A 16,138-nucleotide genomic window follows, 5' to 3' on the forward strand; every position below is an offset into this window, starting at 1 on the left:
CCTTAATCCAGCACTGCTCCCCCCCCTCCCAATTTAACTTTAGTTCATACAGGCCTGTATATAACAAATATCATTTTATTAAAGCTTGATATTTTTATTTTGACAGCACTTTACGGTGCTTATATTGGATGCAATAATTCTAATGTAATAAATATGATTTTGAATGTGAAATGTAGTAAACAATAAAATGTTTAACACTTTAAAATTGATATGTTTATGTATGTTTACCATCCGTAGCATTTATCAGAGTCATACATAAAACATGTATAAAAAAAAGTCTATCAGTTTTTCATGAATAAAAAAAATACATCATTAATAATAATAAAATACTCTCATTTATAAAATTCTTTTTTATATTATAAATTCCATGATAAAATAATCTAAAATATATTTAAAAAACAAACAAACAAAAACTATTGGATCGAACTCAGCCCGTTCTCAATCCAGTTTGCACTAGAAGAAATGACAAGAGCAACTAATGTCAGCTCTTTTTCAACAGCCTCAATATCTTTACCTTGGGTGGAGTTAACAGTTACAAAAAATAACGAATCAACAACTGAGGGAAATGACGAAGAACCATATCGATTATAAGCTGAAGGTGCATAAATGTAATTCCTAAATAATACCATAATAAAATTATATTAAAATATTATTTGGAATATAATTTTGTTTTTAGTCTCTATTTATTTTTATTATCTATTATTTATAAATATGCTATATATATATATACATATATATATATATATATATATATATATATATATATATATATATATATATATATACACATACATATATATATATTTATATATATATTTATATATATATATATATATATATATATATATATATATATATATATATATATATATATATATATATATATATATATATATATATAAATATATATATATAAATATATATATATATATACATACATATATATATATATATATATTATATATATATATATATATATATATATATATATATATATATATATATATATATATATATATATATATATATATATATATATATATACATACACACACACACTAAAACTTACTTGATATTTTCCCGTCTGACTAAACCGCTGTCTCTTAAAAAGGTTTTTTCAATTTGAATAGTGATGTCATTTAACATTCGTAATAAAAGAATGCTTAAAAAAAAAAGAGTAAATAATAAAAATTAAAAACAATTTTAATATATTAATTTATAATACACAGTTATGTTGTATTGACTACAGTTTTAAAAATAAAAAGTTACGCGCTTTAATCCCAATTTTATAGTTTTAATAAAATTTGCTGATTGTTTATATTTAAAAATAATATTTAAAATAATAATATTAAGGATTTAACGATTTTATATTTTTATCTTTTACTTCCCTATGCTATTAAAAATCTGCATTTCTATCTTTTTGCGTCTCCTCTTGCTTGCCATTATTTGATTGGTGCTTTGTACAAAATATGAATGAGACACTCAAAAATCTTATCTATGCATGAGTGTAATTAATCCTTATTACAAGTCACCTGTGACTAGAGAGGTTTTATAACTTAGTCAAATTTAAACTTTTGGTGAACATCTAAAACAACATTAACTAGAACTTGTTAAATTTTTACAAATATGTACAATGTATGTACTTTGCCCCTCATAGTAAGTTGAATGATTAAAAAAAACAACTTGTGTTGATAACTCGATAAAAGTTTCTACAAGATTAGAAATCTCATCTTTCAAATTCGATTCTGCGATTAGTAATAAATAAGTTGTTTCTTTTTCAAAATAAATCATAAAGGTCAACAATATAATGTTGACCGTCAATAAATCGTAAACGTCGACAATATATAGTTTTGACGAATGTTTTAGGTTTCTCCAAATAACAGTTTCTCTAACATAAATTGTAATCTAAAATGGAACAAGGCAAGTATAATGACAATAAAAAAAATAATGATGCTTTTTTTTTTCAAGTTGCAAAGACTACCAACAAATATTTTGTGTTAATATTTGCTTCGGCCAGTAGAGCCATTAAAAGCTGCTTTATAATGATGTATAATCAGGTCACACTTTTTTATCATACACACTTTTTTTATCATTTTGAACTTTACGATGTCTTTGTACTGTATGATCACATAAACTTTGCAGTGGTATGCTTGCAGTATGGTCAGCAAAAATGATACTGTTAGGGTAGAAGAAAATTAATGATTAAATATATATACAGGATACATTGTTTTTAATTGCAGCACTTCTATGTAGTTAAAATACAGCATTGGTCAAATTTGAATCTAGCATCAATAGCAAAGCTTCATTTTCAGAGAGCATTGAAGACATTCTTATCTAAGATTTATTTTGTTGATTGCTTTACCTTGAGCTACACACTAGGGTTATGTACTGTAGCTTGATGAACTTTTACCTAAAAAGTACAAAATGAACTATTATTTGCATATCTTTTGGAAAAAGTTCACCCTGCCATTGAAAAATCGAGCGCTCTACCACTGCACTACTACCACATAAACTTGATTTGTATTGTTATTGTCATTTGATATGTTTGTCAGCATGTAAAAGATGCAAAAGCCATTTGTTAGCCAATAGGAGAAGCATTTAGTCCAAATTTGAAGTGTATCATTATATTCTTTTTAACAGAAAATGAGTTATTAATTGGGTGTGTTATTGTTTTATTACCTTTTTGGACTGTTGGTATCATAGTCTTTGTCAAGTAGTTTCTTTAACTTCAATGATGCTTCAGTAAAATTATTTAAAGCGTCACGTATATGAACTAGGGGGAAAAAAAGTTAAAATTATAAGAAATTTATGAATTCAGGATGTTAAAAGTACGAAATATTTTAAAGTATTATTTTGTAAAAGTAAATTTTAAAGAATAACTACCAGCTTTAAGTGATGGAGCAACTTTTTTGAGTTCTTCCTGTAACAAAGAGTATTTCTCATCTAAAGTTTCTTTTAGTGATACTGGATTAAATGGTATTACTGGAGAATTGGACAGCTTAAGAAGAACATGCATCACAGCTTGAGAAACAGCTAAGTGAATTTTGTACCCAGGATCTGTAAAGTTCTCCATCCACAACAAAGTGTCATCTTCTGTATGATAAGTAGGATAAAATTCTCCTACAGGACCCTTTTAATAAATTTAAAGATTATTACTGAAAACACCAACTAAAAAAATCAATAAAATTTGGGACTCACAAATGTGCATACTTCATTAGTCTTTTTTTAGTAATTAATTTAGACTGGATTATTAAGTTAGACTTGATTATCAAGTTAGATTTGATTATTAAGTTAGACATGAATATTAAGTCAGACTTAATTATTAAGTTAGACTTGATTATTAAGTTAGACTTAATTATAAAGTTAGACTTGATTATAAAGTTAGACATGATTATTAAGACTTGATAATTATTATTTTGATTATTTTGATAATTATTATATTGATTTAAATAGAAATTTGCAATAATTTACTCCCTAATTTCGCAGTTTATGAAATTAGTTAATAAAATTAGTCATTATCCAATTATAATAAGTCTCTCGTATTATATAACTATGCAAGTTTGTATTACGCACATCCAAGTAAAATCTTTATTTCAAAGAACTAACTAATTTTTATAAGTAACAAAATTGCTGCTAACAATTGGTTTAACAACTACACTGTAAAAAACTCCGTAGTATTTATCAGACTTTTTTTGTTGTAATGTTACTGAAAAAATTTCGAATAAATTATGGTCTTTTACCAATACTTTTAAGACTTTTGGAATAATCACACAGTTTTATATGATTTTGTCTGTATTTATGATAAGGGGAAGTTCCGTAACTTTAAGTATAGCCTCTAATTTACAGAGCGCCATTTTTCTTTTTTATGAGGAGAATTTATACACATATATAATTTCAAGTTAGAGATTTTAGTATTTTATATTTGTTTTACTGGAACTAAAGTGCTATATGTTTTTAAAGAAGTGCATTCACAAAAAATTCTCTTTTATTTAGATAAAGGATACTGTTATAAATAAATATAGGTATTTAATAATGATAGGTACTTCTGAAAATTAGTTTCCTATATTATAAAGGACTTTTATGGTTTAAAAACCCCTATCTCAATGTATTGAACTTTTTAAAATTCATATTATTTAGTGTTACATTTTTATATAAAAAAAACACTAAACAATATAAACTTTAAAAAATTCAATTCATAAGAAAAAGATCTTAACGCATTGTAAATAAATAAAACATTATTTACTAATAAGTCAAGTTTTATTTACAATTTTATTTAGACATATTGAATTTGCGATTGACAGTGTATTTATTTGAGATTATTCATTTGCTTTTTATTATATATATATATATATATATATATATATATATATATATATATATATATATATATATACATATATATATATATATATATATATATATATATCCTAATCTCGAAGTTGAAAGAGTTTTTTTTTATAGCAAAAAAGTCTCTTTTAACAACAATTTTGTGACTTCGACAATAAAGCTACAATTTATTGTTGTTGAAAAGTTGAAACAATAAAATTAATGCGAAAGTATATTAATTTTTATCATTTTTTAAAAAACCGCAATAATAATGACTAGAAAGCTTTTTTTAATTAATAGTGTTTTTGTTTTTATTTTATTAAAAAATATTTTTAAACCATGCGTGGAGTGTTGCTACATTGACTATCTTATAGCCTGCTGCTACTAGGGAGTGCTGCTACATCGACTATCTGATAGCCTGACTCGCAACGGAGTGCCGCTACATCAACTGAGGGTTTGGTTTGGGAAAGCAATCTATCATTCAAGAAAAAAAAAAACTTTTATTTAAAGTTTTAAACTTTTTCAGGTCTAGTTTATTAGTGCTCTCTTTAAAACTACAGTTTATGGAAGAAACTTTTCAACTACCACATATATACAGTATTGGACAAAACATTTGCAACCAACATCGAACAATGCTAAAAAGTGTTCCTAATTTTACATGTCTTAAAAACGAAACAAACTATACTACCACAGCAAACAGTTCAGGAGTCTGGAGTCATAGCATGCCATGACATGAGCAATCAGCTGACAGGTGACAGCACACAGGCAGAATTTCGTTGACAAGTGCCATTTTGCAGCGGACAAAACAAGTGCAACTTTTTTGGTTTGTTTCATTTTCTTAAGTCTGGTCCGGGTCAACATCACCGAAATTTTTTAATAATTAAAGGAAGTATCCAGAAGTTTCCAGAAGCATGCAGAAGCTTCCAGAAGTTTCCAGAAGAAGCATCTGGAAGCATCCAGTAGCATCCAGAAATATCCAGAAACATTCAGAAGCATCCAAAAGCTTCCAGAAGCATCGAAAAGAAGCATCTAGAATCTTCCAGAACAGGTTCACACAGGTTCATTTTACTTTATAAGAGACATGTAAATCGACATGTAATTCAGTCAGTATATGGAAGTCAATCAGTCAGTATTATCAAGACAGCTTATCGAAGTGAGTTTTATCAAAGTGTTTTATCCAAGAACATCAATACAAGAAGTGAAATACAACAAGTGTTTCATTACATCAATACAGTCCACATCCAACCAAGACGTTGTGTTCCACAGAGCATTATTGAATCATCACAAGGTAAATGTAACACGGTAAGCCTTGAGAAGCGTGATTATTTATTTTTATTATTTTTAATGACTTCAAGTGCAAAAATGGCTCCCGACAGTCTTGGATTGGAACTAAGAAAGAAAATTATTGGCGATTACGTAAGTGGAATGTCACAAAAAGGTATTTGTGATAAATATCACGTGAAAAAATGGACCGTATCAAGACTATGTTCCAAATATCGTTCTACGGGGAAGTTGGCAGCAGATAACAAAGGTGGAAGACCGCGTTCCACCACTTCTAGAGAGGATTCTATGATCGTCAGATCCGTCAAGAAGGATCCCTGGATATCATCAGTCGAGATACAAAAGCAATTAGAGCTGTCTGTATCGGACCGAACAACAATACGACGTGCTGTTGAAGCCGGATTGTTTTCTCGACGCCCTGCAAAGAAACCGCTGATTTCACTAAAAAACCAGAATAAAAGACTCCTGTTTGCTACATCTCATTTTGACTGGAATGTGCAGAAATAGCGAACTGTCCTGTTCAGTGATGAATCAGTTCAACATCATTGGGAGCGATGGCATTTGCCGTGTACGTCGACCGGCCAGAAAACGCCTCGATTAACGTTACTGCCATATGACCGTGAAGCAAGGCGGAGGCAATGTAATGGTCTGGGAGTATTTTTCTGCTAACGGTCTAGGTCCAATACATCAAAACGATGAAATAATGGACCGTTTTATGTATAAAAATATCCTGAAAGTAAAATGTTATGTTACCTCATGCTGAATGGAATATGCCAATAAAATGGGTTTTTCAGCAAGACAGCGATACGAAACACACTGCAAAAGTAGTCAAGCAGTGGTTTCAAGACAACCACCTATTGGTGATGAATTGGCCGCCTCAATCTCCTTAATTTCGCCTCAATCGTGAAGGTGTTCGTAATAAGGATCAACTGTTTGAACAAATCCAAAAGGCCTGGGCAGCAATTCCACAAAGTTTCATTGATCACCTGATCGAATCTATGCCTCGAAGATGCAAGGCTGTGATCGACAACAAAGGATTCGCCACGAAATATTGATAGCAAAATACAGCTTGCTCAACATTTTGTCGAGTTGCACTTGTTTTGTCCAGAAGGAAATCAACTTTTTTTAATACTTTTGATTAATTTATTAATTTTCGTGTACAAATAATGAACTTTGTGATGAACAAAACTTGAAGAACTTTGTCTCTAAACAGAAAAAATGCAGCTCTTTTATACAAAGAAACTAAATTAGCATTAATTGGTTGCACTCGTTTTGTCCGATACTGTATATGTATATATATATATATATATATATATATATATATATATATATATATATATATATATATATATATATAAATATGGTAAAAAATATGTAGTTTTATTTATAAAATATATACATATATATACATTATAAAATATATATACATATATATAGGCCTTCTTATGAGATTTTGTTATAACAAGTTTATAAAAAAAACAACAAAAAACACATGTTCTAAAGGACATACAGGTTCAATAAATAGACACTGACAACATATATATAAAAATAAATATAAGTATTTAATACGTATAAAAAACTTTATACTTAACAAGGCTTCCTATCAAGTAAACTTGATACTGAACATAAGCTGAAGATTTTAACACCTAGTGCAATACTGTCGATTGCCTCTATGCCAGCTTTTTAACTAGACCTCTTCTAACTTTCTCTCTAATATCCTTCATTCTTCTAAAAATCACTTACACTTGGTCTGCAAAAGGGGGTTTAATATACTTTAGTGAGCTGAACTTGTCTTAGTAGGCCTGGAGGATAAACGCTTGGAAAGAAGGTATATATTAAATAAAATAGTATGCTGGATGTATTTTTATATTTACTTTTTTGTAAAAATTTATTGTAGAATTTATTATTTATTGTAGACTTTTAAAAAAAGCTCTCCTAATTATTATTCTTATTATCTGATCTATATTTAAATTATTTAAAATTGTGGTTTTTGACAAAGTTATCTGTAGAATAGAAATTTCAAAGTTAATAATAGTTAAATTATTATTTAATTATTTATTTGTATTTATATATAATTTATATTAATTAATTTTGATTGCAACTTTTGAAATGAAATACTACTATTGAAAGTTTCCCTCAGATTCATACTTAAGTTCCGGCTTTTTCATATTACCTGCAATGTATTCTCTAACTTTATCTAATTCTACCTAGTAAGTAACCAGGGTTGATGATTAACCGGGGCTAGGGCCGGGTTTGATAAAATATAGCCGGGGCCAAGTTTGTGACCGGGGCTTCATAAACATTAATACATCCTAAAGCAATTTTTTTAAATTCAAAATTCATGTTATATTTTGTATATATAAAAACATCATTATGATCTACATGATCATCGTCACCATCATCATCATCATCATCATCATCATCATCATCATCATCATCATCATCATCATCATCATCATCATCATCATCATCATCATCATCATCATCATCATCATCATCATCATCATCATCATCATCATCATCATCATCATCATCATCATCATCATCATCATCATCATCATCATCATCATCATCATCATCATCATCATCATCATCATCATCATCATCATCATCATCATCATCATCATCATCATCATCATCATTACCAAGCCTCATTCTACTCCACATTTTTTAACATTAATAATTTTTTCATCTTTTTTACAAGAACATCTCTCTTAAGAACAAATGCCCTTTTATTATTGCAAAAAAATAATGTGAAAAAGTCAATTAACTAAAGTAAGTCTAACATTTAATCTCTAATTCGTAGGTTTGATCTTTTTACTTCTCCCCAGAAAAAAGCAGAGTTAATTGCAAAGAAATCTTACTCTAATTTGACAATGGCCTTACTCTTCCTGACAGTTAAACAGATTAAAACATTGTTAAACATCAAAATCACTCTGGCTTTCAAAACTAATATTAATTCTCAATTAGACACTTCTTCAGTTTGTGCTCCAAATAAGATTTCTACCATAGTATTAAAAAAGTGTTCTCCAGAACTCTCTTCAATTTTTGCTAAACTTTTAAAAAGTGCTAAATAAGTATTTTCCAATTTTTTAAAACTCTAGAAAATAATTTGACCTCTCCAACTATCCTACAATTAGTTTTTACTCTGCTATTAGTTTCTTGTTATAAAGGTTTTGAGGCTATTAAACTATTTCTTTCTAACAACAGTAGTAAAGTTATTCTTGAAGGCCTACTCTCTTCTTTATTTCAAGGTACCACAAGGTTCTATTTTTACTCCTGTATTATTTTTTCTCTTCAATAACGATCTTCATGAAATCTAAAGTGACTCTATTTGCTGATAACTCAATTTTATACTCTTGTCTTGACAATCTTCACTTTTCAATTGCTTAGAACAAGCAGCCAATTTTAGATCTGATCTCTCTTCTGTAGCAACCTAAGGCTTGCAGTGGCTTATGGATTTAAATTTTAGACTTAAAATCCACAACTTTTGTTAGACAACAAAACTCATTTATTTACTGCAAAAAAATATTGCAATACTGTTGGCATTCCTATATTGATAAATAAAAACCCTCATACTCTCAGACAAAATTTAAAAGCACATTTTAAATGTAATTAGACCTGCTTTATCTGCCAAGCTTGAGTTACTCTCCCATTATTGTAAGGTTGCATTTCTTTCTTTTTTCTTCTATCATCTCATCTATCAAGCTATCATCTCTATAACAATAAACCAAAACTCATTCTTGCTTGCCTATTTATTCAACAAGTTGCATCATTTTACTGTATCTGTCCCTTTATGCTATAAAAACTTTTATCAATCCCAAATTTTTTTCCTTGAACAACAAGAAAACCTAATAACTCTTACGCATTTCATGTTTTCCTTTTTTATACAATTTACAACTTTTTAGGCCTTCATTTATACTTTTCTTAGTATTTTAACTTACACTCTATTTTAAAGTAACTCATAACTTAATAGTGGTTGCTTGCAATCTTGTTGGAAGTAAATTATGCCAGTATTTAACAAAAATGTATACCAGTATTTAACAAGTATTTTATAAATGTATGCCAGTATTTAACAAAAAGTAAATGTAAGCATAAAATTATATTATATGAAGTATTATAAATTTTTTTCTAGCCCCGGCTATCAACCTCTGCTAAATCTTATAATTTTGCTAGGGTTGGTGCTGCAAAAACTCTCATTTTTAACTGGGACCAGGGCCCCGGTCACTTACTAATTCTACCCTACACTTTCTTCTAAATCATTGCATCCTGATTATCTGCAACTGTACGCTCTACATGCTCTCTCTACAATTTTTAAATATTTTCAACATTGCTTTCTTTTCTTTTATCACAAAAATTCTTTTTTTTTAATCACAAAAATGAATCCTGAAAAAAAGGAAATGAAATCGAAAAAAGAAAACCTGCTAAATGTCGGACCTAACCCCAAAGTTTTGTAAACAAACTAGCGCTATTTGAATGGACAGAGCATTAATAGATGAAAAGAAGTTTTGTTCATTTATTATAACTATTATAATATAATATATATAATAACTATTATAAAATAGTATAATTTGTCATAATAAAATATTATCATAAATATTATAATATATATAAAATATAATATATTTTAATTTGTTTATATGTATTTTAACTATTATTACTATAATAACTAAAATACATATAAACAAATAAGTATTTCATTAACATATGAGGAGCCTAAGTAAATTAAATTTAAGGAAACGAATAAAAACTGCTCATAGTTGTGCATCAACAGAAATTGAGGTATTTTAATTGATTTGATATAACTGATAGTTGTGCATCAACAGAAATTGATATATTTTAATTGATTTGATAATTGAACTTTTAAGTAATATTTAAATTGATAATGGATTTCAATATATAGATTGTGGAAATGGGAAAACTCAAAAAATTTATTTTTTGAGTTTTCCCATTTCCACAATAGCAAATAGACAGTTACTATTGTTTTGTAAGTGGCTAAAGTATTCAAAACTACTGAGTTTTTTTATGTTGTGTTTGATGTGTATTATATTATAATTTTTAATCATTTCACAAGTAGTTTCTTTATAGTCAAATTATATTTTTATAATATAAAAATTCTATTCATTTATTTTTGATTTTTGCGTAAACTCTGTAAGATGAGTTTAGTAACTGTCTATTTGCTGAAATAACAGAGTTTTTCTGTTAATTTGACACTTTGCTGCCGGACTGTCTCTGTTGAATCTACGGCAAATTTTTTAACAGTGTAGTCTAACAAACAGCATCACAACCAGCCTAACAACCAACCTAACTAATCTATGTAGTATAGAAGCTAAAATATAAATAAAAAATACTTATTTTAATTTAATATTATTAAATTTGTTAATTTTTGTTAAATTAAAATATTTATTTTTTATTAATTTTAGATAAGTTGTAAGGTTAGTAGATTAATTATTAACTACATATTTAATAAGAAACTAAGGAACTTTTATTCCTTACATAACTAAAGTCAGCACAAGTAACACCAGCAATTGAGTAAAACGGAGCATAGTCACTCCCTGATGCAAGTCCATCATATCTAAACAATTTTAACAAAATTTAAAGTAGAATAAAAAAACTAAATGTATTAATTTAAAATAAAATAAAATCTAGTGAATAACAACATTTTTAACAAAAATTATAACAAAAATTATAATTATTATAAAAGTTAAAAAATTATAACAAAAAACAATAAAAATTATTACTCTTATAAATTTTATTAAAAAAAAACTTTAAAATGAAAATTAAATAAAAACTTCGGTTGGTCTTGATTTTTCTTATCTGGATTAACTAAAACCATATCTTCAAAAAGTGTTTTTTTCTGATGAGGATGTTGTACCTGAAATAAGTCAATCACTTTATTTTTTAATTTTTGATATATAATTGCCATCAATAAGAACTTGTTATAAGCACAGAGTTGTTATAAGAACTGGGTTGTTGGGTTGTTGTAAGAATTGTGTTATCAGTAGTTGGTTAATTTTTTTAAAAGTTTCTTCTTTTGATAAGATGTTTTTTTATAAATGCTTTTGCTACAGTAATAATATACTAAACATATGTACTACATATGTACCTAACATTATATATGTTTAGCAGTGATTTAAAGTTTTTAGTATAGTTTTAGTTAAATAAAATTTTTTTAAGTTTCATAGAGAATTTTTTTGTTTACAAAAAAGAAGATTGAAAGTAATAATAATAAGAAAAAAATAAATAAATAAATAAAAAAGATTTACCATAATTACACAAAAAGGATTATAGATTTACAATAGTTACACACAGAATAAAAAATTTACTATAATTATGCTAAAAAGAATCATAAATAATGCAAACATTTTTTAATTTTTAATTTTTTTTTTGAATATGAAATTGTATACAGAGAGTTGCAGATTTTAACAAATAAAATAATACAAAATAGAAACACATCCCTAATGATGTTTAACTTTTAAAAATATTAAACTTTGTTAATTAACTTAAATTATTTAAAAATAAAAAAAATTTTAATGTTAAGAAAAATAAAACAATCTTAAATAAATCTTAATAATGATTAAAAATAATACCAGCTTCGCAGCTTGAAAAACAACATCTCTCAAAAGTCCCGATCCTTCAACTTGAAATGTTCCATTTCCTTGCAAAATAAAAATAAAATTACTTGAAATGTTTCATTTCCATACAAAATAAATTAATCTTTTTTTTTTAACAACTTCATAAATTTATAAATATTTATAAATACTTTATACATTGTTATAAATACCTTTATATATTGTTATAATACAATAGCTTAATATGTAGGAAATGAAAACTTGAAGTTATTTGAAATTTTGAAATTAAACTAAGTTTAAAGTAATGAATGATGTTGACTTTCAAACTATATTCCTAAAGTACCTAGTACAGTGCTGGGTACAACAGGAACATAAACTACAGGGTGCTATAGGAGTATAAACTACTGGGTACTACAGAAATATAAATTTCTAGTTACTACCAGGGGCTGATCCAGCATTTTTTGGTCTCTGAGATGGAGCGAACTCTAAACATTTATGTTTATACTAATGTCAAATAAGAATGCTTTGCAAAAAAGTGCAATGATTGGAGCCTGGAAACAAAAACTTTGGGGCTTTTTTATTCCAGGCTCCAATTAACAATTAGCAATTTTTTTACTTATTTGACATAAGCATAAGCATAAATGTTTAGAGTTTGCTCCATGTCTGGAAGTTAGTATCTTAAAGACCAAAAAATGCTGGATCAGCCCCTGGTAGTACCTAGAAATTTATATTTCTGCAGTAACCATTAGTTTATGCTCCTGTAGCACCCTAAAGTTTATGTTCCTGTACCCAGCAGTTAGTAGTAAACTTTTTAATGTTATACATTTGAATTTTTTACCACACAGTTTAAACTTACCATATATGGAAGTATCAACATTTAAATAAGCAACTCCTCTTTGACGCAGCTCATGCTGAAATTCCTAGTAAAAATATTTAACAAAATTATGATGTGTTTATTCAGAAGATAAACATGTGTCACTTTGTTTTGGACGAATTAAGTGATTAAAAATTCTAGAAAAATATTTGGTCTTCAAATTTTCAGTTACTTAAAAACCATGATTGCACGTCATGATTGCATGTTTTGAACTATTAGCAAGATTAGTTTGACAAATAGTTGATTTTTATTTCAATTAAATTTTGGGATTTATTTTGATTATCGTTGAATTATGTTTATAAATCAAAAAATTATAGTATAAAATTTATGCGTTAAGATAAGTATATATACTATTATCAAAACAGTTTGTAAAATAAATATTATTATAAATATCTTTAACAATGTTTTTCTTGTCACTATGATTATAGATTATTTCACAACTATTAGTACTACTATTTTCTTATTTATGCCATTTTTTTCGCTAAATTCTCCTAATATAAAAAATAACTATTACAACCTTGCCAAACCATTTACGGATTTATATTTATGATCTTTATATTTTAACAACTTTAAAGGGTATTTCGATAACAGTTTTAATTAAAGAACATAATTTAATAATAAACTCAATCAATAGAAATTTTTATTTAAAAATTAAATCAAAATAAGTTTATACATCAGAGTTATCACTATCACATTCTAAATCTGAAATTGTCTAAACAGAAAGATCAACAATACATATTGAATGGGCAGATTTTTTTGTTTTTTCTGGATAGCAATGTGGTGCAGCAGAAAGCTTGTTTTATCTTTATACCAAACATAGAAAGGTTTGGGTCAAATTTCTTGATGTTGAATCCTTCTTGATCACAAAAGAATTCTACTTTAGGGTTATAAACGGACTAAGTAAGAGCAACTGTCTAAACGAACTAAGTAAGAGCAACTCAAATATGTCTAATACATTTCTGCATTCAGAAATAATATCTGCCATAAATACTTTTTCCCATATTTTCAAATAATATTCAACTAAGGAATTTTTTAACATTGGAAAAATATAACTTTTAAAAAGAATTCACTCAATAAAAATTTTATCAGTATCACCTATTTTATAAGATTTAAAATATGAAACCACTTCTGCTTTTTCTTTGTCACCAAATGAAATCACAGGGTTCATCGACCAAAAAGAAATGTCCAACAGAAAAATTGAATTACATATAAAAGGAGATATTATTATCTTTGAAGCGCATACTAATTGTTAAACTATTCATTAATTAGTATAAATGTGTTGCACCAATGCATTTGTTTTATCAAAATTTTGTAATGTTTTGATAAATATAATTGCCATCTTTTGCAACTATCCTTTTAATTAATTTTTTGTAGTTTATTAAAATAGTTTGCTCTGTTGAAATATTTCAAACAAACTAATCAAGAGAGCTTTAAATTTTTCCATTGTCTAATTAAACTGATGTGCCCAGGGAACAGCTTTTACTGGATCATGTAAACCTTGCTGGAAGCCAATAGTCAAGCGTCTCAACAATGCAAGAACAAGTAAACAGATAAATGTATTACAAGAGATGGTTTTCCCAAACTTTTAAAAACCCCTTTAATTCTGCTTTTTTCTGACAACAGAGAAACTGTTTGGCTTCTTGTTTTGGCTTCTGTTTGGCTAAAAGACTCTATATAAAAAATATATGAAACAATAATTATTGAAAGCTATTTTCAATGCATTCCATTTATGACCCAGCCAGCGAGTACAGTATGATTTTACTGGTTTAGGAACAGATTTTTCTCAAGCTTCTGATAAAAGTTTCAATTCTCATAAAGATTTTGTCGATTGTTTTTAAAGACAATGCAACTTTAGTAAGAAGTTTTCACAATTTGCAAATGCAGTAATTTTTTCAAAAGCGCCTTCTAATGCAAGAATGATAGTTAAAACAATGTATTACTTAAAGCCATTGTGATTTTTTATTTAGTAAAGCTACTAAACCTGAGTGAACACCAAGATTTTTGCTAGCTCTGTCTACATTTAACCCTGAGAGTTTTTAGCCATGCCAGTTATCTTAACTTTATACAAACTTCAAATTTAATTCTTTTTCCCACTTCAAAACAGAACTTAATTTACAATAGTAAGCTTTAGTTATAGATATGAATAATATTGCCATATTTTTTAATATTTAGTTCACTTTATCACTACCCTTACGAAAATATTCCATGGAATTTCATGGGTATTCCGTGGAAAACCAATGGAATTCTATGAGTAAATCATGGAAAATCCACGAAAAACATAAATTTCATGGAATTTCCATGAAAATTGAAATCCCATGGAATTTCCAAGGGGGAACCATGGTTTTTTTTTCCATAGCTCGTGTTGCACCATGGGTTTTTCGAATGCGCTTTTTAAGATGCCGTCGTAACTCGTAGAGTTACAATCATTTCTAACTTGAGTAAACAATATTTTCTGCATTCTTCTGTTTTTCTGTATTTAATAAGACTATAAACTATATGTTTTTTATAATGCATCACATTTAATATCATTCAAACTAAACATACAGACATAAACAACTAGACATATTTGCAATAGTTAGAATATGATAAATGTATGCATTTTATAATGCATCATAACATGATATTATCAGAAATGCTGGTCTCGAGTCTTAAATCTTGGTCCCGAGACGCCTCTTAGTCTTGGTATTGAATCGAAATGTCTTGGTCTTAGTCTTGGCCTATACTGTCTTTATGCCTCTAGATATTATCATATTATAATGCATTAAAAAATGCATATATGTATTTAATTATTTATATATTTGATTATATATTATTTATGCATATACTTTTTCTAGCTATTGCTAATAGCTTTGCTTACTTTGTATAACTTGCAATAGTATAATAAGTATGTCAAGTGAATCAGTTTGAATTTTAATGTTTATTTGGTTTACAACAAATATTTTAGTTTTAATGTACATTTGATAGCTAGTGCATTAATACACTAGTTATCTAATGTAATAATCACACATTAAAACTAATGTAATTATTATTATAGTTATTATAGTTATAATATAAAACTTATCAATACTTAACGAAGATAAGCTTA

General features: G+C 27.2%; 1 protein-coding gene across 1 annotated transcript in view; it reads right to left on the reverse strand.

Annotated features, from left to right (window-relative positions):
* Positions 1-267: 267 nt before the first annotated feature.
* Positions 268-16,138, reverse strand: part of LOC100209148 (N-acetylated-alpha-linked acidic dipeptidase 2) — a 64,555-nt gene continuing 48,684 nt past the window's right edge. The window contains exons 10-17 of the mRNA XM_065804506.1: positions 13,036-13,099; positions 12,198-12,265; positions 11,400-11,482; positions 11,104-11,182; positions 2,884-3,130; positions 2,680-2,773; positions 1,070-1,162; positions 268-615 (exon numbers count right to left, since the gene is read on the reverse strand). Coding sequence (XP_065660578.1) covers positions 414-615; positions 1,070-1,162; positions 2,680-2,773; positions 2,884-3,130; positions 11,104-11,182; positions 11,400-11,482; positions 12,198-12,265; positions 13,036-13,099 — 930 coding nt within the window. The 3' untranslated portion in view covers positions 268-413. The remainder of the gene's footprint in view (positions 616-1,069; positions 1,163-2,679; positions 2,774-2,883; positions 3,131-11,103; positions 11,183-11,399; positions 11,483-12,197; positions 12,266-13,035; positions 13,100-16,138) is intronic.

Source organism: Hydra vulgaris, chromosome 09 (assembly GCF_038396675.1).
Source record: "Hydra vulgaris chromosome 09, alternate assembly HydraT2T_AEP".
NCBI classification, from domain to species: Eukaryota; Metazoa; Cnidaria; class Hydrozoa; order Anthoathecata; family Hydridae; genus Hydra; species Hydra vulgaris.